The following is a 24,012-nucleotide window of genomic DNA, read 5'->3' as shown; positions in this document are numbered from 1 at the left end:
CTTTAATGTCCAAATATTGCATGTGAACCACCAACATTTATTTGGTTTGTGGACATATTCTTCCATATATTGTAGAGTTATCGATAAATCCATCTTTTCTTTTCATACGTTTAATCATCCTTGATTATTCAAAATTTGAGTTTTCTTTTCAATGAGGTTGTCGGAAAAGGTCAACATCAAACAAGATAAGATAACCTGATAACAAAATATATTTAGATCTGCAAATGCTAACGATCATAGCCATTGACAGTTTCAACAAAGCGACTTAAGTTCAGATACGAAGAACCACCTTCTCCCATGGCCTTCCTTGCGCTCTCTCCGAGCCTCCTGGCTCTTTCTCCCAACTCAGCTGCTTCCTGTCCATCCCCCATCACTCTTCTTATCGCCTTCTCGATGCACTCCCTCTTAACGACCTCCACTTGATTTTCCTCCCCTAAAGCCATGGAGATAACAGCACTTCCAACCTTCACTCCAGTGCCAAGGACCTGGATTACCAGCTTCTCATTTAAGTGCTGCTCTGCAAACAAAGGCCATGTGAGCATTGGGACACCAAAGGAGATGGCCTCAAGAGTGGAATTCCAACCACAGTGAGTCAGAAACGCCCCTACAGATGGGTGTGAAAGAATCATAAACTGAGGGGCCCAACCTCTTATTATCAATCCCGCTTCTCCTACTTCCTTCCTAAAACCATGAGCAAACTTGTCATCATCAGCTGGACCCTTGATCACCCAGATGAAGAAGACTCCTGAATTCTTGAGACCCATCTCAATCTCCAGCAACTGGGCTTCAGACAGGTTATAAATACTACCAAACGAGACGTAAAGAACAGATCTTTCCTTCCTTGAATCCAGCCACTGCAAGCACTCCGCCTCGTTAATGGCCGATTCCTTCCCTCTCTGACTTCTCTGCCTACTGTGACACAGACAAACTGGTCCAATAGTCCAGAGGGGCTTCCTTACGTGATCCCTGTAAAACTGCAAGTAGGTAGGCTCCAGCTCATCGAAGCTGTTTACAACAATTCCGTCACTCTCGTCGTCGGCTGCCGCCATCCCTTCCAACATCTCCATCATCTCAGATTGGTGGCTCGTGTTCCTGAAGCCCAGGGAATCCGGCAGCTGGGCCTTGGTCAGCTCGATCTTGTCAGGAAGACCAGGCACCAAGAAGGGTTCAGAGTCGCTCGTCACCCTCTCCTGCGGCCTGAGATTGTGAAGGTGGACGAGCAGAACGCGAGAGAAGCAGGAGGTGATGGTGAAGACGATGCCTGGGATTTTGCGCTCGCGGGCAACCTTCAAGGCCCAGTAGAAGAAACCGTCTACCACGACACAGTCGGGAGACGACTCTTGCAGCAGTCTCTCGAATGGGGCCTTCAGATTCTTGAGGGAGACCAAGAACTTCACTGCCATTTCGTGGTTGGTTAGCACTTCGAAATTCTCGCAGTTCTCAGGCAACCCGTAGTCCTTGGAAGGGAACCGCAGTTGGGCCGTCTGTATTTTTAGACCGGAGGCCTTGACGTGGGCAATGGTGGACTCTATTCTGGCGACGTTGAGCGGCGTGGTGGCGATGGTGACCGCCAGGCCACGTTGAGAGAGCAGCATGGCCAGGTCTACGAAGGGGATCATGTGGCCTGCACCCATGAACGGGAAGATGATCACATGCCGCTGGCGATCACCTGGAGCCATTTCGATTGCAGATGGCAAAGATGGATGATAATTTACAGGTGGAGAAGGCTCAGGAGGAGGACGACGGGGAGGAAGAAGAAGAAGAAGAAGAAGAAGACCTATACATCTCTAGAAATTTAAAGACAGGCGCCGCCCACCGGAGGCCTGAATTTCGGTTTCTTGAAGATCACCTTGGTGCTCACCAAATATGAGATCCATGGGATCCGGTCAAAGAGTGGTTTGATCAGAATTAGCCAGTTCTTAAAGATTTTAACACCATTAAAGCCATGGAATTTTGCCGCCTAAAAATGGCACTTAATTTTCTGATGTTTCTGGTATTAGTCATGCCTTGTTAGACAAGTGTTACAAAGAAGAAGGTCACAAGTCAAACCGTGTCATCTTGGATGACCGCAAACATTTTGGATTTCAACGTTATTTTTCTTTTCGGTTGAACTCATCTTACTGCGCCACAAAATTATGTGTTTCAACATAATTTTTGCAAGAAAACAAAAACCCTGTCTTTTTCTCAACTACCAGCGTACCTAGAGTTAAAAAGACAATGGTAAAGATTGCCCTTTACTGGATAGTCGTCGTCAAATTCTAATGCCTGCATCAAAAGAATGAGAAATGTGATGCTCATATTTGAGGTCACGGCTAAAAAATGGTTTCCAAATCTCCCTGTTTTAATGATCGCAAGGTGAAAACTTTCTCTGTTTGTAGCATTTGTGGATGTGTCTAGATCTATCTTTCCTTCTTCAAATATCTGGTTTGTCAGTTTCTATCTCTTCCTTTTCCTGTATCCTGTGTTTGATTGCACATATAAAAACTTTCTCTTTTTGTTGCATTTGTGGACGTGTCTAGATCTATTTTTCCTTCTTGAAATATCTGGTTCTGTCAGTTTCTATCTCTTCCTTTTCTTGTATCCTGGGTTTGATTGAAATATCTGGTTTGTCAGCTTCTATCTCTTCCTTTTCTTGTATCCTGTGTTTGATTGCACATACAATTCCTCGCAGGTGTTTTATTTGTAGTTTCAGAGTGACCTTCTGAAAGCAGTAAAAAAGAAAGTGAATATTTTACCAGAGGAAAATTTGGCTTTGTATGCTCTTCTCGAAAGAGACTGAAAATTTTTCTCTCAACAGAGAGGTTCGACTTTTTCACCCACCCATCCCAACCCAAAATCAAGTAATACAAACAGTAAGAGCATTTTATCCTATTTTTCTAGCCACCCACAACAAATCCCTTAGCCTCATAAGTCGCATCATTCCTGAAAACTTAATATTTACTCACAAATGAGACATCAATCGCAGCAATCGTTTAAATATTTTAAATAAGCAAGTGTAGCCAGGCCACGGAAAACAGGCCTGCTCGGTTGGGCCCCATAAACCCAAGTAAGCCCAATACTTTTTTAAGATTTATTTTATTAATATATAATATTTTATTACAATTAATTATATTTATATATTATTTTATATTAAAAATATATTTTTAAATTTAATAGAGCCCAATTTGAAATACGGTTTGAATGGTCGGGCCGGGCCCAAATTTCAGGTGTCAAGCCCAACTCTTTATTGAAACAGGCTGGCCCGATGCCCAAGCTTATTTCCTGCCACTCTCCGACCCTCAATTTTTTTCGGTTCAGAAAGAGAAAAAGGCGTGCATCTTTATTGGTAGGCCGAAGCAAGACAATTTGTTCTGCACGAATGGACAGGAATCAACTTTATAACCAAAACTCCTTGATCCATAGATTTCTTTGTCATGCACTATAGGCCTGCTCAACAAGTTGAGCCAACTTGAGCTTGACTTGAATTGGCTCAATTTGAACTTGACTCACTTGCAAACGAGTCAAGCTCAAGCTTAACTGTAAACTCGAGCTTATAAATGAACTCGACTCAATCAAACTTGAGTAAGGTGGCTTAACTTAGGTTATATCCTTTTTCTTCTCTAAATTTCAAACTTAAAAAAAAAAAAAAAAAGGAAATCAAATCAAATGAAGCGATTGGTAAAGAAACTTAAGTGAGTCGAGCCTAAGCTGACCTTCTATAGGTTGACTCAAGGTCGAGCCCAGCAACATATGAGTCAGTAGAAACAGAGCGAGCCTGTCAGTTTTCTTTCGTTCAAAGGCAGAACTCGTGTGCAGCCCCCGACTTCAAGAACAGAGACAGACCTTTCATTTTGCAGTACGAACGTCAGATATAGAGGATCGAGGTACTCTTGAAGTTTAAGACCAACGACCGGAAGGATCGTGACTTTGTTTTCTGAACGACATTAAAGTCCGGATGCAGAAGCTAACGGGATTAGCTGGAAGGAATCCAACGTCAGCCACTAAACAGTGAATGTTTATTTATTTTAGTTCAGGGTTTATATTCAAATTCAATCTCAGCGATGAATGAACCAGTTACAGGTGTTGAGCGGGAAATGTGACGGATGTCATGTTGAAGATTCTAAATCAAGTCCAACCTCCTGCCTCTTACTTTCTCATATGTTGAAGTTTGGTGGTTGGAGTTCACTCTCATTGTAACAAGAACAGGAACAGAAAAAATATCTTGAAAGCAAAGATTTAATTGGATTTCTTTTAGCCAAAACTGATTCAACAGAAACTGGGCTATGTCCAATATCAGACTTCCGACCATACTTTAGATGGCAGATCGCAAACAACGACCTCATGGGTCGCACAGAAAAACAGATTATATGGAACTGCAGTTCAGGGAAATAAATCATGGAACAGAAACATAAAAATGTTCATATTTATCTCACCTGTTCAAAATCAGGACAACAAAACTTCCCGGATGATCATCGGTTTCACACATCAAGAGGTCCCGAAAGGAACCTTCAGATTACAATTTACAACTGATACAACTATGTGACATACTACAGAACGAACCCCCAGTAAGGTTCGAATCAAGAATTAACAGGAACAAAGAAAAAGAATGCACAAAGACGAGGCAGGACATGCTCTATGTTACCTGTCAGGCACACAGATGAGGCAGGACATGCTCTATGTTACCTGTCAGGCACGTTGAATTGAAAATTTCTGAAGCAGATACTTGCTTTTGGACTTTTCAGACGCCTGAAAACTGAAAAGTTCAAGCCAAATGGGAACTTCAGCTTGAGTAAGCTTCAAAATTTTAGGAACGTGATCAACTTACGCAATTTTCTTATTCACTTATATGGTAAAGATTTTGTGGGAAGGCATGGAGCTTCTAGGTGAAAGATCAGTTGGAGAAGACATTTAGCTATTGCTGCAGTACAAATGCACAGTGCATCATGCTTGGATTCTGTGATCTTCACTGCATACACCGGGAGCGGCTACAGTCTTTTCTCCACATGCCATCTGGAGGCAATCGGAAGATGTACATCTACTCGCTGCTCACGCTTTCTCCTAGCATGGGAGGCACGCCGCACGCCTTGTTGTTCTTGGAGCTTTATGCTTCGCAGCATGATCTCCAATTATCCCCTTCCTTTGAGTAGAAGCTGTTACCACTTCAGGACGCATATCGGGCCAGGGAGTATGCTTCGCCCGCACAGTGATCTGCAGAGGATGGCCAATTATCCACCTGTAATAATTTCACAAAGGCCTCACAGTGTAAGAAAGTATAGTAATCCACAAGAAAGTAAAAGACAACTCTACTACAACAAGAGCTGTTTGGATCATCAGTTAATTGTAAACAATTTACTGCCCTGGTGACTTCAACACTAAACCCAAGGCATTGTGTTTCTGTTCCACAATGTTCCCTTACAGGCTTACAGAAATAACCTACATGATCATGTTCTATAGATATTGTCTGCGTCTCGGTGATTTACATTGTCTCGACTAGAGAGCTGCAGTCACTAAAATCAGTCTGGCTTGTATTCTGTGGGAGTCTATCAAGGAGTCAGTGTTTTTTTTTTTCTTCAGACTGAGCCAGGGCTTGACATGACTCTTAGTTCTCAGCAATTCATAGCTACCACATCCTGCGCATGCCCCTTTGGATTCTGATATGAGAAGCAATTACTTGAATTCATAAATCAACCTATCTAAAAGATTGTTTAACATATGACACATGCATTACTATGCATTAGCCAATAGAATCAAGGAATTACTTTGAAAGAGTGCTGTCACTTAGAAAAGGGAAAAATTTTATCAATAAAAGTTTCCCAACAAGACACATTTTAATGTTCTTGAGTAGCCCAGTAAAGAAGCAATGGAACACACACAATATCATCACAGTGTCATTGATCATCTTCGGATAAAAATATACTTCATAAAGCTGCTCTCCAGAAGAGAGAGAGAGAGAGAGAGAGAGAGAGAGAGAGAGAAAGAGAGATTTGTAGAATTCAGGTTCCTGTCTGAAGTTCTGGTTTACCCAAAGAAAAACTCACAGAATGCCGCTCACACCATCATGTACAAGCCCTCTATTTGAACGGTCCAAGTTATGATCTCATTTACATGGAGATATCTGTTTGCACCAACGAAACCAGACAAAAGCAATAACGTGTAACAAGGCAACTAAGAGAAAATAAATCAGCACTTCTTATCCGTTAAAAATAAACTAAAGCACCTCTAAGTACGCAACCTATAGAAGAACCTATATGGGCAATGAACAACAGAGGCATACACTCGAGAAGAATACGCTAGCTGAGAAAAAAAAACGTACAAGAATTGTTCAAGGAGAGGTGATGGAGCTGGTCGGAATGCGCACCAAGACATCAGGATTCTTTGGTCCGAACTCCGAAGTAGAGAGGGACAGGGAAACAGGGACTAAAAGTAGAGATAGCTATTCGCCAACGATAATCCTGATCAAGTTGAAGAAAGCAAAAGTACCAAAACCAGAACAGGAAGTATTGTAGTTTCACATAATTGCAGACCAATAAGGCCAAATTCCAGACGTTGGAAGCACCATACATGGCTGATACTCGTGACGCTTGTTCCAACCTCATGAAAATTTTGTTGGAGAAAGCACATATCATGATAAGAGATTCATGCCCGCACCATTGTAGGGTCCAATAAGATAACTATTTTTTACGCATATCAATGAACTTGTAATAGAACACACTTGTTCAGAACACTTCCTAAAGCTCTACCCTTCAACTCTCTATAATCCAGTTTTTACTTTACCCTTCTCATTAAAAAAAAAAAAAGTCCAAACAATGTATAAGCAAATGACAAAAGACGTAAAAAGAGACTATGAAAAGGTTCTCGATACAGCACTCGTGATTGAACACAGTACAACTGCAACACTAGAACAGTATTACAAAATAAAACCAATGAGGAGGGGACGGGAAGAAACCTACCCTCGTGGGAATTTGCTGTCTGCACGAGCCTCTACTCGCAGCCACCATAGCATGACCTTGCGTCCGCACTTGCCAAGCGGTTCAACGAAAGATGCATCCTTCAAAAGCGACAATGGGCTCTCCAACTCGTCCCCATTTTCACTGATTTCATCCAAATCCTTCATCCAATTCGGTCTTCCATCCTCCTCTTCATCACCAATCTTCCATACCAACCTCGAGTTCATAACAAATCCGGCCCATTCAAGCGTCCTAGGCAACACAGTAGCACCATCGTCAACGCGCGGAGGGAGGGAACTGAAGACGTGCCAGCCGACCAACTGGCGGGAAGAGTTGCAGGATGGGCCTTGAACAGGCAGAGGTAAATTACTCTCCTCTTCCTTGTTCGGAACCCCAACATTCCTTTTTACATCGCCATTCTCTCTTTCCAATTGACCAGGGAGAGCAAGTATCCCAACAGAGAGAGCACCCATCCACTTAACCGATTGAACTTCATCAAACAGTTCCAAACTGTGCACGTTGCTATCGTCGCAGAACATCACGATACCATCCAATCTCTGCTCCCTTACAACTCTGTATAACAGACATACAGGAAAAAGACCCCTCAAAGATGGTTAGATATTAGAGAAGAAAATCCCCGAAAACGTCTACACTAGGAAAGAAGTATGGAACTAAACAGACCATCACGATGAAAACTCGTTAGAATCTATCTAAGAGAACAGGAATACAGGGGGGAAGTCGAAACGAAGAAGAGAAGAAGAGGTGAGGATGAGATATACCTAAGGCCACGAAGACGCATCCGGGCCTCCGTTCGATGCCTATCCTCCCAAGAAAGCGGCATCTGTTCGTTGAAGCCCACATGGAAGATGTTCAGCCCGCTATCCGCGAGCAACGAGGCGGTCTCGTTGGTGGCGCCGCCGGCCTCCACGACTACCCAGTCAAGCTCCCCCGGAACGAGCATCAGTGTATGCATCAAACCGGTTAGATGCACCGTCTGGAATGTTCGGACGTATGTTGGGGTGATCACAACCACTCGCCTCCGATCCTTCACACCGTAGACCCTGCTCTGCTCCGCCTGAACCCAATCAATAATCGCGTGAGCCTTCATCACCTCTTCCGGATTCGGATGGGGAAACGGCCGGATCCTGATCCCATGACGGCCGACCACCACCTTGCTCCTCGCCGGCGGTGGTGGAGGGGATGGAGGCGGCGGAGACGAGAATGCCGGTAACCTGTTCAACCGGAGGTCGAGCAACGGCTTAATGTGGACGCTACCGGTAGTTGGGGGAATGGTAGCAGTGGACAGCCTGCTGGTGGTGGCGGTGGCGGAGAACAGGAGATAGAAAAGCAGCCTGGAGAAGCGAAACCCGAGGACAAGGCTGAGGATGCAGCAGAGACCATAGAGAAGAAGCCAGAAGAGAAACGCCGGAGACTTGGAAACGCCGTCCCCTGCGCCCTCCGTCACTGAGGCGCGGAAGCTGTTGCTCCGCCTCCCAGAGATGTAAGGCAGAGATGACTCCTTCATCTCTCTCTCTTTTTTTCTCCCTGTGTGTGTTCACTGTTCGTGTTTCTGAGCGGTGCAGAGATTGTCATGGATCAATGGCAGGAGAATGCGCCATCAAATCAGAGGTAAGGAAAGCAAGGTAGAGGTACTTGCATGATAAAGTTCTCTGTTTTCATTTCCCATTTTGCTGATTACCACTGATTAGAGAGAGTTGTTTCTTATAGTAGGTGAGAGAATTTTGGAAGGTGGAAAGATAGAGAAGAAGTCTTCGTCGTCTTTGGAGTACGGGCGACTCAAGACTCAACTACTGACACAGTGGCGCAGAGAGAGAGCTTCTGGAAACAACAGTGGTAGAGAGAGTGTGTGTGTGTTTCAACTCGAAGACACGGTAATCCTTTTTCGTGGGGACTGGGGAGATGCTAAAGGTAACAGACAAGGATAAAGAGGCTCACTTCTGGAAGGCCGGCAAAGTAGCCATGGCTTTTAAGCCTTTTTTTAGTTTTGCCTATGGGTTTGGATTTCCTTGCGATGAAGAGTTCCTCTGTATTCCCAATTTCATATTCTTCTATATATGCTTTGCAAGTTGATCAATGTAAAACAAGTTATTACTACTCTTGTTTGGCAAATACATTTTAGAATTTAAACTATGATTCAAACCTGTTGGTCTGGACCTGTTTAATAAGTTTATAACTTCAACTTTTTAGTATTTGTAGCCTCGACACATTGAATTCCCCATCAAAACAAGTGGCTTGAATCTCTCGCCATTTAGCTCAATTCGTTGCGTTCAATTGAAGGCTGCCCTTCTGCAACACTATGCATAACAAGACTCCTGCTTTGGAAAAGTGTGGGGTCAAGTCGAAGACTTCGGCCTGCCTGTCTCCGGGAGAGAACAGAAGTAGCAAACCGATGATGTTGATGTCGCTGCCGATAACCACGGCTACATTACGAAACACATCGGAGCTCCACGGGTGGTGAGAGGGGTACTGCTCAACCACAAGCAGACGGCACCTAACTTCCTCTTTGTTTCTCCTCTCAAAGTTAGGTATCATCAGTTTCGTCACTTGTTAAACGTTGGTACATACATTTTTTTCTTCGAGCTTGCTGGAAGGGAAAGAAATTAAGTCAGGGGTAGGTTACATAAATGGTTGGCTACACTAGTGTATTGAATTTCTACCCAATACACAGGACCTTGCTAGAGTCAGGATTTAATTAAACTCTGCTGCCATGGCCTCATGATGTAAGTAGTTGGAACGTCGAAGCACTGGCAGTGTCTGGCGATATGTTTTTACTTCCAAGTTTCATTTTCTCTTAAAGATGTTTGTGTTGAAGTAGTGTCCTCCCAAATTTAATCTTAAGGCATGCTTTGAAAAATTAAACACCTTGTTGACGTCTGGTTTCTGCTTTGGGAGAAGAAGGGGTTGAAGCGTTCTGCAAAATGTAATTGGAGGAATTCATGGCTTCATAGAACAGTTTTATTTAAGAAGTATATTGCGCAACCTGATAGCTGAGTAAATCGACTTCGAGTGATGGAAAGCTAGAGACATGACACATCTCGTCCCTGTGGAAAAACAACAAGAGAAAAGGATTTGGATCTTCTTCAACTTTCTTCTTCCAGTATCACTCGATATGTTTAGACCCAAAACTCAATCTTTATGTGTTCAAGCCTTATTCTTCTCTGCCAAAATCAGATTAAGTTTCAGTTTTCAGGACGGAAGAAGGCCGTTTGTGGCTTTCATAGGGTGTTTCGTAACAGGAACCCTGCGTTCTTTGGAATGTAATGGACCGTGAACGTGTGCCATTTTTCTGGAACACATTCATGAAATTCTGCATCATGCTCGTTCTCAAACGCCCTCTAATGGTTACCATGATTAGTGCAACTGTAGGTGCACGCGTTCGTAACACAGACCTTCAGTGTGCACTTTCCATTGCAAGAAGCCTTCTCCGTAGCAGAGGAATGATGCAACACTCAAGTGAAAGAATCATCACTTCAAATGCAATTCGGACACCATCGCTTTCAATTCAAATCAATCTATAATGTATAATCTCATATGAATCCAATGGATTCAAACTGTATACTTCTTTAATGAAGTCCACATAACTGGATGTGGGCTCATTTTGGATTTGGGGTCTCATGGTTGGTTCTGTTAAATATTATGGATTCATCATGCATTGAGAAGGTTGGTTGCATGTGCAAGAGAAGGTCTCTTGTGTGCATGATGCAGGCAACTCACTCTCCAATTTATGTCTGTTGGATGCAAACTAATCTCGACCTCGACCTTTGGCTATTTATGAAAGGGATGGGCATTCTAGGCATTTTACAAAAGATTTTTTATTATATTTCTTTTTTTGCCCTTACTAATAAGGGTTTTTCTTTTTACCAATCAGGGACTTTCTAGTCATTTCGTATCCCAAGCATACACTAGGGCCAAAATATAACGTGCTTCGGTATGCATTAGTCTTTACATAAGTTGTGCTTGATATCATCGCCACCATCTCTCGCTTTATTGCTTGTTACTAAAATGTCACTGCAAAATCGATTGTTACAGCACCACACTACTGCACATCACTATATATATATATATATATATATATATATATATATATATAGTCACCCGAAAGCATATCCAATCACGCAACAAGTACGTGGCTTCCTTTATTTTCTAATTGGAAGATTCCCTTTGAGTTATCAGTAGTAAGTCTGGGAGTTGTCAGTCTTAGTGCGAATGATCAGTGATGTTCATGGATCCCTAGTGATGTTCATGGATCGCTATTGATGATTCAGGGTGGACGTGCTTAATATTTTATGAGGGAGATGGGGAACGTGTAATCATCCGTAATTGTCTCCCTTTCCCAAAAGTTGAGCTAACTTTTTTATTATCATGTCTCTCTGGGAAGTGTGAGATAAGGTGAACATGATAACAACTATATAGGTAGGGGTACATATATAGAGTTTAGCATGAGGGAACTACTCGTGAAAATTGTACCACCGTGCAGGAGCAGCTAGGCTGTCAATAATTTTACAGTCGGCAGATGTTAAACCAGGATCATTGTTGTTGCTTGAATCGACTCAAAAAAACTTGAGTTCCAGTTCTTCTCAAACTCGAGTAAATCTCCATAGAACAAGCACGAGATTAACTTCTTCAACTCGTTTTTGTTAACTCTTTCTTTTCTTTTAACTCGTTTAGTTTATGTAGTGCAGTCGACCTGGGTTTAAACGAATTGAGTTCTTACAATCCAAAGTCGACTCGTTTAACATTTCGAGTATAAGTTTAAACTCTAGCTTGAGTCAAAATTTTTCAAGCAAGTTCGAGTCTCATTGTGCTGCCCTGCCCTCTTGACCCATGTGAATATTACGTTAGAATTTAAACGTTTTCCTTCACTTTGGTTTGAACTAAGAGTGTTTAACCAAAAACAAAAAAAAACATGACCCATGTGAATATTACGTTAGAATTTAAACGTTTTCCTTCACTTTGGTTTGAACTAAGAGTGTTTAACCAAAAACAAAAAAAACAAAAGATATTTTTCTCTTGGTCAGCAGCTTGTAAACAAACACTATAAGAGTAAAACTGACTAAACGGGCTGATGATATATATGCCAAGGCATTCCGACTCCAAGCCGAAACATCCCAAAGATAATCATTAGAGTTACAATAAACTTTAAAAAGAAGACAGGAAACTTCGTGCCTTGTTTTCACCACTATATATGTTACAGTTTCACCATGCAACTGTGCCATACAAATTACCAACAAAAAGCAGGAAGAACGGCTAAACTTTGGATAGCTGTTTAACTTGAACATCACCAACCATACTGGTGCTGGTACAGTAATGTTCTGGCTTCTCACTAGCGGCAGGATTTCTTTGATTAACTTTCCTTCCCGAGGCGTACGGGCCGGCCTTTCTTTCCACCAGGCATGTCTTGGAATTGTGAAAAACGCGAATAAAAATCATTAACAGTGTTTCTACCAGCCAGACAAGGATCACCAATCCGATCATCCTCTGTCTAACGCCAGGGAGACACTATGGCAGAACACCACTTGGAAATTCCGATCCAGCGGGTTGATCTAGAAAGAAGTTGTAGAATAAATTACTCAAATCTTAAAAGGAAGAAACTCATTTACATTTACTGCATCCTCACAGGCCCTCACTCTGCAGATAAGGAAGGCAGAAGTTCAGTTTCATTTTGGATCTCATGCCAAATCTGAATTCCACTTTGCAGATCCAGTTGATAGGAAGCATTCGCATCTGACTTCAACTGGGTAACCAAATCTGACACAAAAAAAAGAAGATACCATCGTCTGTTTACGATAGTCCAAGTTCTGGATTGATATAATTAGTCGTTTGTTTTCGAACCAGACTTCGTCTTCCAACTCACGGATTCGGAGACGTTGCCTGTAGAATGCAGCCTCCCGACTTCTTCCGATCATTAACTTAATTCTTCATAAAATGGCACGTACCAATTACTGCGTGCCAAAAAAATAACATTTCCGTCTCCTGAGAATAGTTGGAGGTACCGAAACAGATGAAATAAGGTAGAGAACAGAGAAGAGAAGGAGAGTGTGTCGGCCTCAGTGGCGCCATGGAGACATGTCGTGTGAGGGGAACGCAAGGACAGGCTCTGGATCCTAACATATATATATATATATATATATATATATATATATATAGAGAGAGAGAGAGAGAGAGAGAGAGAGAGAGAGAGAGAGAGAAGCGACACAAAGACTAAAATACGCTGCATGTGAAAAGTTAGAGCCCCGTTAAGGGCAAAAATGGAAGGGAAAAGTTTCGTTTCTTAAAAGATGAAAAATACCCATTATGTTATCTCGTGCATGAGTTACATCCAAGGACGAGCTATATATATATATATATATAATAAGAGAAGTGACAAAGACTAAAATGCCCCTGCTCGTGAAAAGTTAGAGACCCACTTAAGGGCAAAAATGATAGGAAAGAAGTTTCGTTTCTTAAAAGATGAAAATACCCCTCATGCGATATCTGGTGTATGAGTTACATCCGAGTCCGGGGAATGTAAAGTGTAGACCATTCGGGTATGAGTTAGATCCAGCCTTTATTCAACTAATTGAATTCATATGCATATGTGAATTTAGATTCAGTACCATATTTTTTAAACCAAATTTGTATCCTACCAACATAAGATCTAGTACTGATATGCAACTAGGTCGAAACCTTAATTAGATCTCAATTGGATACCAGACTCCTATCCATATTTAGCAAATCCAGATATTTTTATCAAATTAATATGGCTAATTAAGCAGGTCGATAATCAAATAGATCCAAGCCATTTACATGACTGGATGTCACCGTCGTGGGTATGGTAGCAAATATGGTACGTCACCTAAGTGCATGCGCATTCAAATCCCAACTGAGTACGATAAAATGCAAAATTCCAAAAGCTCTTCCATGATTTTGAATCGATTTGCAATTTTAGAAGTCGTTTGGCAAATGGAACACTTCTTTGTGTGTGTTTGTGAACCTATTCCAAAATTTGAGGCAGATTCATGTACACTTAGTTTTAACGTTCCATTAGTAAGACACTTATGTGGTGTTCCAACTTCAAAATGCATAGAATATTTGAAGTTGCAAGGTTTAGAAATATGAATTTAGAAATAAAAGATATAAAATAATTAATCTAAGATCCTAAGGTCTCATATCAGCTCTAATTTTAACCATCGTCATTCTTTTCCGTTGCTTGTTGGTATTGCCTAAACATTAAGCTAGATCTACGTTTCCTTAAATTGTCCAACCCATCAATTGGAACGGATTGTGCAGGTCTGACCCGAATAATTAGTCATACTTAATTTTTCCCTTTTATACCGAAACCGGACCCTGTCAGATTCTCTACTGGAGATCAGATCACACCCTACCCGTGACATCCCTTGCCCAATCCGACCTCTCTTTACAATTAAAAGTCACTTTCATGGATAGCCAAATGTTTATACTCCACAAAATATTTATACTTCACACCATTTTGAAAATATTTATACTTCACATCATTGTTTCAATGGTGATCGGAAGCCTCCAGTCCTTGCTTTTGAGGTTCAAAGTTGTTTTTGAGATTTAAGTGGACCTGTGGTTGAGACTGGGCATCGGGGCTAGGCCGGGCCAGCCTAAGGCTCGATAAAACTGGGCTCAAGCTGACCCGAAACCCTTGTCTACTTAGTTATTGTACCCGGGCTGACCGTCAAGTTTATGTCGGGGTTTATGTCGGGGTTGGATACTTGGTTCAATGTCCATTCAAAACCTTTAACATTTTATATTTTAATATATCAGAAACCCTTACCAACATGTCAATAGTTTCTAAGTCGTACTATCAACAATACATGAAGAGTTTCTAAAGGTGCTGTAAGCGATACATTTAAGAGTTTCTAAAGGTGCTATAAGCCATACATTAGAAGTTTAAGCATAAATAATAGGCAAACAGTACTCTATTAAATGCAAAAGTAAATCAATTTAAAACAAAAAAAAAGAACTAAGATGGATCTGACTTCATTGGTCTATATCATGTGTTGGGAATAACGCATTAACATCGATTTGGGAGCTGACGCGAATTTACGGTATGTGAATGACACGTATGGATCCGACCCGGTTTCCTAGCAAGAATCTGCTTGGGAAGGTGTGCTCGGATTTTCGGATCGGGAGAATGGAGATGTGTACGATCCACTCAGTTCCCCGTCTAACAAGCAGAGATTTCATAATTGTCAGAAGCCAAGTTGCTATTACTCTCGTCTTTAATCAGCCCCCAGTTTGCACTTTATATATTCACTCCCAACTTTAGTTTAATTATTGACCAGTGAAAACAGCTGCACTGTAGCTCATTCTCAATGTTTGAACCGCTCCACATATTTTTCTGCCCCACATTTCTCTCTCTCATGTGTGTACCTGTGCGTTCTAATGCGAGCACTCCATGTACTGATGAAAATTGTAGTCTAAGATAGCTCCACATCTTGTACTGAACACGTGAAATTTTGAAGTCGCACTCTAGAGGTCCGGCAATATATATATATATATATATATATATATATATAGTAGGTACACAACAAATCCATCCAAAGTAAATTGTGCTAGAGGAAGGAGATTACATGCATGGGCCAAGTGAAAAATGAAGTAATGAAATGGTTCATGAGATAAAGGCAATGTGCTTACCTTTTCCCTTGTACCTGACACGAGGAAGATAAAAGAGAAAAACTAAAGCGAGTTACCTCACGTTTCTAGAGAGTAATATGGTGAAAAACCACAGTAAAGAATGAAAAAGTGACCAAAAAACTTGGTAAAAAATGTTAAAAGATCCAAGTTTAATATTAATGAGAAAGTAAGCGCAATTCATAGAACTTTTTGCCGTGACCCTGCCACAAGAGAAGTACTTAGCAATTAATCAGCTTTAATGGTCAAGGATTCCCTTAGCTATCCTTAAAAAAAGGGAAAGCATAATTACTCGGGTTGAGGGCGGATTTGATTTCGGTTGAACACTGTAGTTTTGTGTTTTAATTAGTGATGACGTGATATCTATGTTGAAAGGTGCACCGTTACCATCATTGAAACCAATGCAATGCACAACATAAAGGCAACAAGACTCCCCATACATCATTCTTAACAATGTTAAACTGTGAATATGTATGATTAAACTTGCCCATCACAAGACTATTAAGGGTTGATCCCCTCATGATTCATTTACCTGAGCTAGAATTATGGAGATGGATTTGGTAAAATACAAACTTTAAGTTGAAGAAAGGAGCCTGTTTTTAATAGGTCAACGTATATGTACACTTGAAAGTGCGTCATCTTCAGCAGTAAAAGAAAGTTGGCAGTCGAGAAAGTGAAAGAGCATTAATTTCTTCTGTCTGTTCATCTGTGGCACAATGTATATCAGGTAAAAGTGAATGAGAATTGAACATTCTTACCACGTACAAGGGACACGCTTTACTGCTGTTGGTAGCCGTAGAGGCTCAGAGGTCCCAGAAAAAATTCGAATCTCCGTAGAGCTGAGCATTTATTTCCTTTCCATTAACTTCGCCCCAGTGGTCGAACCATTAATGAGCGCAGGAAGATTTTGAAATGAAATGGACCACTGAGATGCGCTGCCAGAGAGATCAGAGAGGGAGAGATGAAGTAGCGGAAAAGGCAACAAAAGCCTTTATCTCACAAATCAATCTACACGAATGAACACCTGACAAAAATAAACCATCGTAATTCATAAATCAGTGTACAAAAGTTCTTCCGTTTACTCAGTCTCTATGCTTCAAAATCCATGCATATTAGAGAACCAGCCTTCAAGTGAGTCCTCTGTAGCTTTGTTGGTATAACTTGAAAGTTTTTCTAATGAATTCAAACTGTATGAACGAATTTGAGATGTTTAAAACTGTCGAATAGAAAAAAAATACTGAAAAAATGAAGATCAAGAGTAGAAGTTTATGAGCTGACAATTCTAAAACTTATTTACATATCAAAACTTTCGATATATATAGACACACACGAATATTTTGGGAAGGGCTTTAATAGGAAGGCCACCTAACAATCAAGACCAGGTACTCGTCGAAGAAATGCAACGATCCAACTCACATCCAGTTGTGTCCTCGTGGTACTTTAAATCCTGGAAAGCCTGAGAGACTGTTGCACTGTATATCTTACGACGCACTGCTCTGAAAGTTGGTGCGAGTTCTTTCTTTATGAGTTGTAAAAAGCTCCAATCACGAATGCTTTCACAAGCACACTAATTTCTCACAACAAAACACGATCTTCTCATGAAATGGATGACAACAATATGATAAAGATCAAGAAGAACAACGCAGCAGGCATCTATTGAAAGCGCTTCTTACAGCGGCGCGGACGGAAAGATGGTGCGAGAGGCCGACGAATGCAGTAAAAAAAAAAATAGTAACAGTAACACAACGTTCGAAAAAAGGTAAGGAGATAAAAAATTACGGAGGGAAGGAGGGAGCGGGGGGGAATATAATAAATGCTGATTATTAGTAGAAGAACGTTGCTGTAATTAAACTTGAGAAAATTATTCTGATCAAGTTCTCTGCAGATTAGCGATCATTAACCTCACCTGCATGTGAATGATGACGTTGTGGCCATGTGGGAAGGGCAGACAGCCCATGTGGGATCCACCCTTTCCTTCCAAACCGCCTTTTCTTTCCTGTTTTTTTCCCAAAACCCCCCCAACTCTTTCATTGGATCTTGAACCTCTGCTTTTTCATTTTTCTAAAAAAAAAAATGAGTTTATTGTTTTTAAGTGTTTAAACTTAAATTTTGCTTCAAGAAGCATAGAAGTTAACTATACATGAGGGATCTGCTTGCTGATTAACTCATGTCTGACCAAGTTGAGGTCGGAATTAACCTTTTTTGTTCGGACCACTGCACTGCATTAGAACAAGGGCCCGGCCTCGGACTGGACCCATTCTCTTCTTCTTATAAGCAGACGTAAAAATGGCCTGCGATACAAGCATGCACTGGCCCATCGTCCCCCCTTTTAATAGAGAAGATGCTGCTGCCGGGGCTGTACATTGCGATGGAAAGCCAAAGATAATGATGTCCAGAACGAGAAAGGAGTGTCCAGAACGAGAAGGCGCGCCAACCCCCACATTTAATGGCCCAGGTAGCCCAAGGGGCAGATCCGTCATAGTGCACAATGCGATTTAAAGTTTGGAGGACAGAAGAGTCATTTGAAGACGGAGGCTCTGAAATTGAGACGGGAAGTTGGCGCATCTCACTCCCACGTCAGTCGTTAGTTAAACTAGCTCTCCCCCTTGGAAGAAGAAAAAGGACAAAAAAGGGAAAACGATAAATTCAAATTTAGACCTCTTCTTATTGTGTAATTCCAAAACAAGGCCGCTTCTTGGAGGACGTTAAAACGCGCACGCAGCTTTCTTCCGAGGCGCAAGTTTGAGACAAACCGGAGGCCTTAACCTTAACAAAATAACTTTGGGAAATAATTAAAATTAATTTGCACAATGGGTTTCATGATTTAAAATTTAATATATTAAGATATAAATCAGGAGACTATAATTAAGAAACAGGGCGCCAAATCTTCTATAGCTCTTGTTAATTAGAAATCCACCTATTTAACTAAAGAGTTGTGCCTCAAATAGGTCGGTGTTTACTTGGATACAGCTGAAGGAGAAAAGGTCTTGAGTACTTACGGGAGGCTAAAAAGGTGGCATACAAGGAACCGCCAATAAAAAAAACCTTTCAGTTGCAAGCCGCGTCAACAAAAATTTGCAAATAGTAGTCGGCTTCTGGAATAAACGATAAACTCTTGGTTGCCAAAAACAAATGGCTGCAGAGGATAGATGGGAAACCCCAAAACTCTCCCTTGTTCTTTTCTCTCTGCATGCTCCCTCTCTCTCTCTCTCTCTCTCTTTTAATGGATGTTCTCACTCGAGGACGATCATGGCCGCTTTTTCCAACCCTCTGCCCCTTTCCCAGAGCGATAGAGAGAGAGAAAGAGAAGCAGCATAGAAGATCGTGCGTCAGGAAACATCTTTATTCGGAATAGTTGGGTTGGTTATTCTTCCGCAACGGCCTCTCTCTCTCCCTCCCTCTCTCTCATCTTGCTTCCTCTTTGCAGCATCACAGACCGGTATAATCATTTTGCACACGCCCACGCGTGAGAGGGACGGATTGCCAATCATCATGACCCAGGGACGCAGCTGACATCTCTCTCCATATATCTTGCTTGGAGCTAAGGGAGCCATTGATCCGGCGTGAGGTTTAACCATGGAGATCGTCCAGATGCAGAGCCACGACTTGCAGGAGAGCCACGCGAAGGTGATCCCTCAGCCACTGCCGCAGATCAACGTCCCACGGCCAGAATTTGCCGACGCGGTGGATCCAAGCACCGAGGCGGAGAAGAAGGGAGAAGTCGTGACGGAGGAGCAAGAGAGGAGGAGCGGCGACCGGGTGGAGCAAGAGAGGAGGAGCGGCGACCGGGTGCAGGAGGAGTGCACGACGCCGAAGGGGGAGGCTAGCAGAATCCCGGCGCCGTCTGTGTGCCCGCCGCCTCCGGCGAGGAGAACACAGCGGCGGAACAAGCGGAGGAGAGAAATTCCGAGCGAGGAGTTCTTCCCGGTCCCGGAGGACCTGAATTCCGTGTTCGTCCCACGCAAGAAGATGAGAGCGAGTTAGATTTTCTGTTGATGGAACCGCCAGATTCTCGTGTACACGCCTCGGATGCTAATGCTCCGGCCAGGAAAGCAGTCTCCTCCGGCGAGATCTGGCGCTTGGAATGAAATTTCGTAATACTGTAACTTGATGAAAGTTTGAAAGTTTATTCTTCTCTTTATTTTTTATTTCCTTTTCTTCCTTCTATATAAATTGCCCTGTTTGAATATTTGAATTGATATATGTGTGTGAATTGAGTTCATGTTTTCAGCTTTGAGATTTGTATTAATTTTAACACTAACTACTCTAGGGTTTCAGATCTGGAGAAATTTATGAAAGAAAGATGTCCAGAAACGCGCGTGTGTGTGTGTGTGTGAGAGAGAGAGAGAGAGAGAGAGAGGGCCAGGGGAAGGAATGCAGCAGGAATCCGATGACGGTCAAAGAATTCGGAGAGCCAGTCGGTGAAGAGGGGTGCGTAAAGCAAAAGCGTGGGCAAAAACAAGGAGTCGGTAGGGAAGGAAGGAGTGAGGACAGAAAAACAAACCCAAAAAAAGAAAAAAAGGAAGAAAAGCAAAAGCACAAAAGAAAGACGAGCGAGGAATCAGAAGCCATCTCTCTCTCCCTCTCTCTCTCTCTCTCTCTCTCTACATATCTGACGATTCTTCCATGCAAACATTTCCAAAAAACACCTCCCTCTCTGTCTTCTTTTTTGGCAAAAGCAGGCGACAGGAGTAAAACAGAATTCAGATGGAAGCCGGCCCGGCTGGATGCTCCATTGTTGAATAGAAGAGACGACCCGTTCATCCCGTAACGGATATGAAACTGAGGTAGGGGAGACTCGAGGGGCGCTACAATCCTTGGCTGCTGACTGAAATTGGTGAACATCTCAGGTTTTGCTCTTAATGAACCCCGCGAGCAAGTTCAGTTCTTGTCACGTTGTCTTCTTTCCTTTTTCTGTATTACAATGTTTTATCTCGATCCGCCTCCATCTTCCATGAGATGGCGGGCGGACGCGGAAAATCATTTTCAATGAGTGATTCACCTGACAGTGGCTCGCCTCCGATGGGGGTAGGTGGCTGGACGCACCCGATCCAGTCTGGGTGTAGAGTTCACTCGGGCTCACTACGAACGCTGCTCCCTCTTCCCCCAGAGACCGACTAGCCTAGCAGCACCTGCCCCTTGTATCGGTTACTCATCTTCCTCAAGCCAGATCGAAGTGCATTTGAGACTCAGGCCATGTTTGATTGCAGGAGGTGCACGGCCATCAGGGTGTACTTTCACCCTAAGATGGCGCAAAGAGAGTGGGACCTCTCTCCTCCGGAGGCTTTTGGATTTAACCTTCCTTCACCAGTGGTTCAGGCAATCAAACATGACCTTGTAGAAGCAACTGTCAAGTTCAAAGAAAGATATTGGACTAGGTAAAGATCAGTTGGTCACAGGTGTAAAATTCAAATGGATGGTTCGGTTTGAGGCCTTTTCTTTTCTTTTCGTAGCAATCTCAATCTACATTTGATCCACTTGCACCCCTAGTCACAGGTGATGTGATCAGTAGAGTGGCGGAGAAAAATTGAGTTCTAGTTGTATCGGGGGGGTTGGTACGCCTACCCCCACGGGGGCCTGCACAGGGGCGTGGTATCCCTCAATATATTTATATGTGCTTTGAAAGGGTCCGTGGAAGCAAAGATGGCCATCGCCTTGTTTTTATCCTCGACGTGGACCGTCCCATCGCCTAAACCTAACGGCCCCATAAAAGGTTCACTAGTCAGCACTTTCCTGGGTCCCACTTGTACATGATATGGGGAGTCCCTTCGTTTCGTCGCCTCCAGCATGGAAGTAGTTGACCCGTCTTCTGACTCCCTGGCAAGAAATGCCAATTGACCCAAACAGCTAACTGCTCCTCTCTCGTCCTCCTCCTTTTAGGGGGAGGGAGGGTTGGAAGAACAATTGTTTAAATTACAACGCAAGTGTGCGATCACACTTTCTTAAGGTCTTCTTTTTCAAAATTTTAATCATATGGAGGCGATCTTCGTAATTGAAAAAGACTTATTGGATTTGTAACAAGTAAAAACTTTAAATTGAACCATTTCAAAACTTCTGTAACATTTATGGACTATAAAAGCGTATTTATACATCCAAGATAGTGATTTAATAGCGCTTTTGAGATACCAAGAAAAAATATAGATATAAATTTTTGGTTTGTATACTTTGGAAGTTTGTTGGATGGGGTATGAACGTAGAGGCCGCGGGCAAGCTCATCACGTGGGCTGGTTGAGGAGTCCATCTTGATGGTATCCTAGAAACGGAGTTTAGACCCCGAGGGGCATCTTTGATTCCAAGATTACTACTACGGTGAAGGGCTATAATGGTGGATTTAGAACCCCTCAGTCTTGTACACAAAGTTGAACATCTCATCCTCCAACATTTTTCACTCTTTCTTAAAGCTTTAGACTTGCGTGGTGGGGAAGGATGTCCTCGACTTCCTCACCATGCGTTTGATTGCCCTTGTATGCTATGCAAACAGGCACGGCCATATAGAGTAGTAAATCAACAGGATGTTAGACCCATCATGGCAAACATTGTGAACGGACGAGATTGAGAGTAGTCGTTCCCACACTCAACTAATTGGACACAACGTCTGTGCAAAAGTTTTGAATTTTAATTTCACATGTTGTTGGGTTCACGTATCTTCTGGATTTTAATTTCACATGTTGTTGGGATAATATCGAACGATCACCTGACAATCAATTCACCGCACTATGAGGAGATGGTCTGATGGATCATATGAACTCAAATCTGAGATTTATATTGTGGTGCCCCAACTAGGCCTGTCATGGTCCGGTTACATTGTACCATTCAAAGGTGCCCTAGCGTTGGACCAATCCCTTGCAGAATACATACCAGAGCTTAATTTCCATTTGCATTCCACATGCATAATGCCTTCTCTTCTGGGCAAACACTGTACACGTTTTGCCTGTGACTATTTTTCAGAGACGATGTTGGACTAAAAGGATGCCAAGAAATCTGTCTTGTATGTCCTTGGCCTGGTGGATGGAGCTCTTGTTGGTTGGAAAATAGTTCTAACAAATTCGTTCTGTTAAATTCATAAACGTTTTTATACTAATACTTGTGCATTGGCAGTTCTGAGTTCTTGAATTATAGTGGATTGGGATGATTCAACATCTGTGCACATCAGGTTCACAATCTGGATTTATGATTGAAGTCAGATTTTACCCCAATTTTGTTCTTCAAACTCTGCCATGAAGTGGACTCATTATGAAGACCAACTATGCAAAACCAGCCAATTTTTTTTGTGCAATCCCAAAAATCATGACCTAATATTTCGATATTTCAAAGCGAGTGCAGTTAAGATTGCATTTATGGCCTCAACTTTTAAATTAATTGCAGGTCATATGGACCTATTGTCCGTTGAATTTTGGATCTAATCCAATGTTAGTCGCTGGTTGTACTTTGTTCAAGCTTAGGTCCATTTGTACTTTAATGAACTCATAGGCGGAAACATTGGGCATACTGGCTGCCAAAACTAAAAAAATTCAAGTATTTTGCTGTAATGCTTCTCAATCTTCGACAGCATTGGTGGATGTATGAATCTAAGAATCATCTATTCCTTCGCTACTCTACAATGACTGCCATTTGGAGTTGAAACGTATGGCCAGACTTCCTCTGGGTTTACCTTTTATGTATTCCATCAACGGACTTCAAATCAGACCATTGGTTAAAATGGCTTTTGTTCTTGAGACATGAAAAAATGAGATGACTTGTGAAGGTCAGGCTAATAAGCACTCATATATTCCTAGGTTTCAATCTTGTACTAAGCATTCAATTTCATTTTAGCTACAGTTATACGTCTTCATTTTTTTATGAAGAAGGATTATCAGAACTCACCTAAGATGACGGAAAAGATCAATGTTATCTCATTTCACAACATGAGGACGCCACACCAAGTCTCCCATTTCTGCTGGTAGCAATTACCTTTCACTGAAATGAAGTAACAAAACCAGAACCTCAGTTTCCATCTGGGTAGTAATTGCTCATTTTTAGGTTCAAACATGACAACCCCTGCTGTGAAATGAAGGAAGAGTCAGATATCCATGGAAGAATCCTAATCAAGTCAAATCAAATGATCGAAAATGAAGAAAATATTGGCCGTATCTTAACTTGCGGTTTGCCAGTTATCACTTCCGCGTGTGGATATCCCTTTCCTTTTTCTGCAGCTATGTGAATAAGCACGAACCCTTGCTGGCATGGCCGTCACCTTCTCAAAAAAGGTTTGTAGATCTTCAATATAGTGGCTATCGACTGGGCCAATGTAGTATAAGCCCAGTTCTTCAAACAATGATGAACCAGATGCATCAAACGTTCCTCTAGAACACTCATCAACATTTGCTGCAACTTCATGAGTATGGCCTACAATCTCTTTGGTGATACTATGCAACAAAAAGGCCAG

The 24,012-nt window shown here is 42.1% G+C and overlaps 3 protein-coding genes and 1 long non-coding RNA gene across 5 annotated transcripts; 2 read left to right on the top strand and 2 right to left on the bottom strand.

Moving 5' to 3' along the window:
- Nucleotides 1-114: 114 nt before the first annotated feature.
- On the bottom strand, nucleotides 115-1,808 carry LOC116251211 (UDP-glycosyltransferase 73C3-like). The gene is made up of 2 exons (XM_031625334.2): nucleotides 647-1,808; nucleotides 115-517 (listed from the first exon to the last, which is right to left on the bottom strand). Exons 1-2 carry the CDS (start codon nucleotides 1,677-1,679, stop codon nucleotides 228-230), a joined length of 1,323 nt encoding a protein of 440 aa, XP_031481194.1. The 5' UTR covers nucleotides 1,680-1,808; the 3' UTR covers nucleotides 115-227.
- Nucleotides 1,809-4,377: 2,569 nt separating this feature from the next.
- On the bottom strand, nucleotides 4,378-8,665 carry LOC116251573 (probable beta-1,4-xylosyltransferase IRX14H). 2 transcript variants are annotated; one of them, XR_004171708.2, is made up of 4 exons: nucleotides 7,706-8,665; nucleotides 6,930-7,499; nucleotides 4,805-5,212; nucleotides 4,378-4,732 (listed from the first exon to the last, which is right to left on the bottom strand). XR_004171708.2 is itself a non-coding variant. In XM_031625922.2 (3 exons), exons 1-3 carry the CDS (start codon nucleotides 8,449-8,451, stop codon nucleotides 5,038-5,040), a joined length of 1,491 nt encoding a protein of 496 aa, XP_031481782.1. In that variant the 5' UTR covers nucleotides 8,452-8,665; the 3' UTR covers nucleotides 4,378-5,037. The 2 variants fall into 2 exon arrangements, 1 of the variants encoding a protein (XP_031481782.1); XM_031625922.2 differs by having other exon boundaries at nucleotides 4,378-5,212.
- Nucleotides 8,414-9,086, top strand: LOC126409966 (uncharacterized). The gene is made up of 2 exons (XR_007573017.1): nucleotides 8,414-8,555; nucleotides 8,655-9,086. It is a non-coding gene; the product is annotated as an uncharacterized LOC126409966 (long non-coding RNA).
- A 9,695-nt stretch (nucleotides 9,087-18,781) lies between these two features.
- Nucleotides 18,782-19,864, top strand: LOC116249832 (cyclin-dependent protein kinase inhibitor SMR4-like). Its single transcript, XM_031623126.2, has 2 exons — nucleotides 18,782-18,946; nucleotides 19,015-19,864. Exon 2 carries the CDS (start codon nucleotides 19,164-19,166, stop codon nucleotides 19,569-19,571), a length of 408 nt encoding a protein of 135 aa, XP_031478986.1. The 5' UTR covers nucleotides 18,782-18,946; nucleotides 19,015-19,163; the 3' UTR covers nucleotides 19,572-19,864.
- Nucleotides 19,865-24,012: the final 4,148 nt, after the last annotated feature.

The sequence above is a fragment of the Nymphaea colorata genome, chromosome 3 (genome assembly GCF_008831285.2).
Source record: "Nymphaea colorata isolate Beijing-Zhang1983 chromosome 3, ASM883128v2, whole genome shotgun sequence".
Taxonomy (NCBI): domain Eukaryota; kingdom Viridiplantae; phylum Streptophyta; class Magnoliopsida; order Nymphaeales; family Nymphaeaceae; genus Nymphaea; species Nymphaea colorata.
Note: the sequence above shows the minus strand (reverse complement) of the source record. Positions and strands in the feature narration are given on the sequence as shown.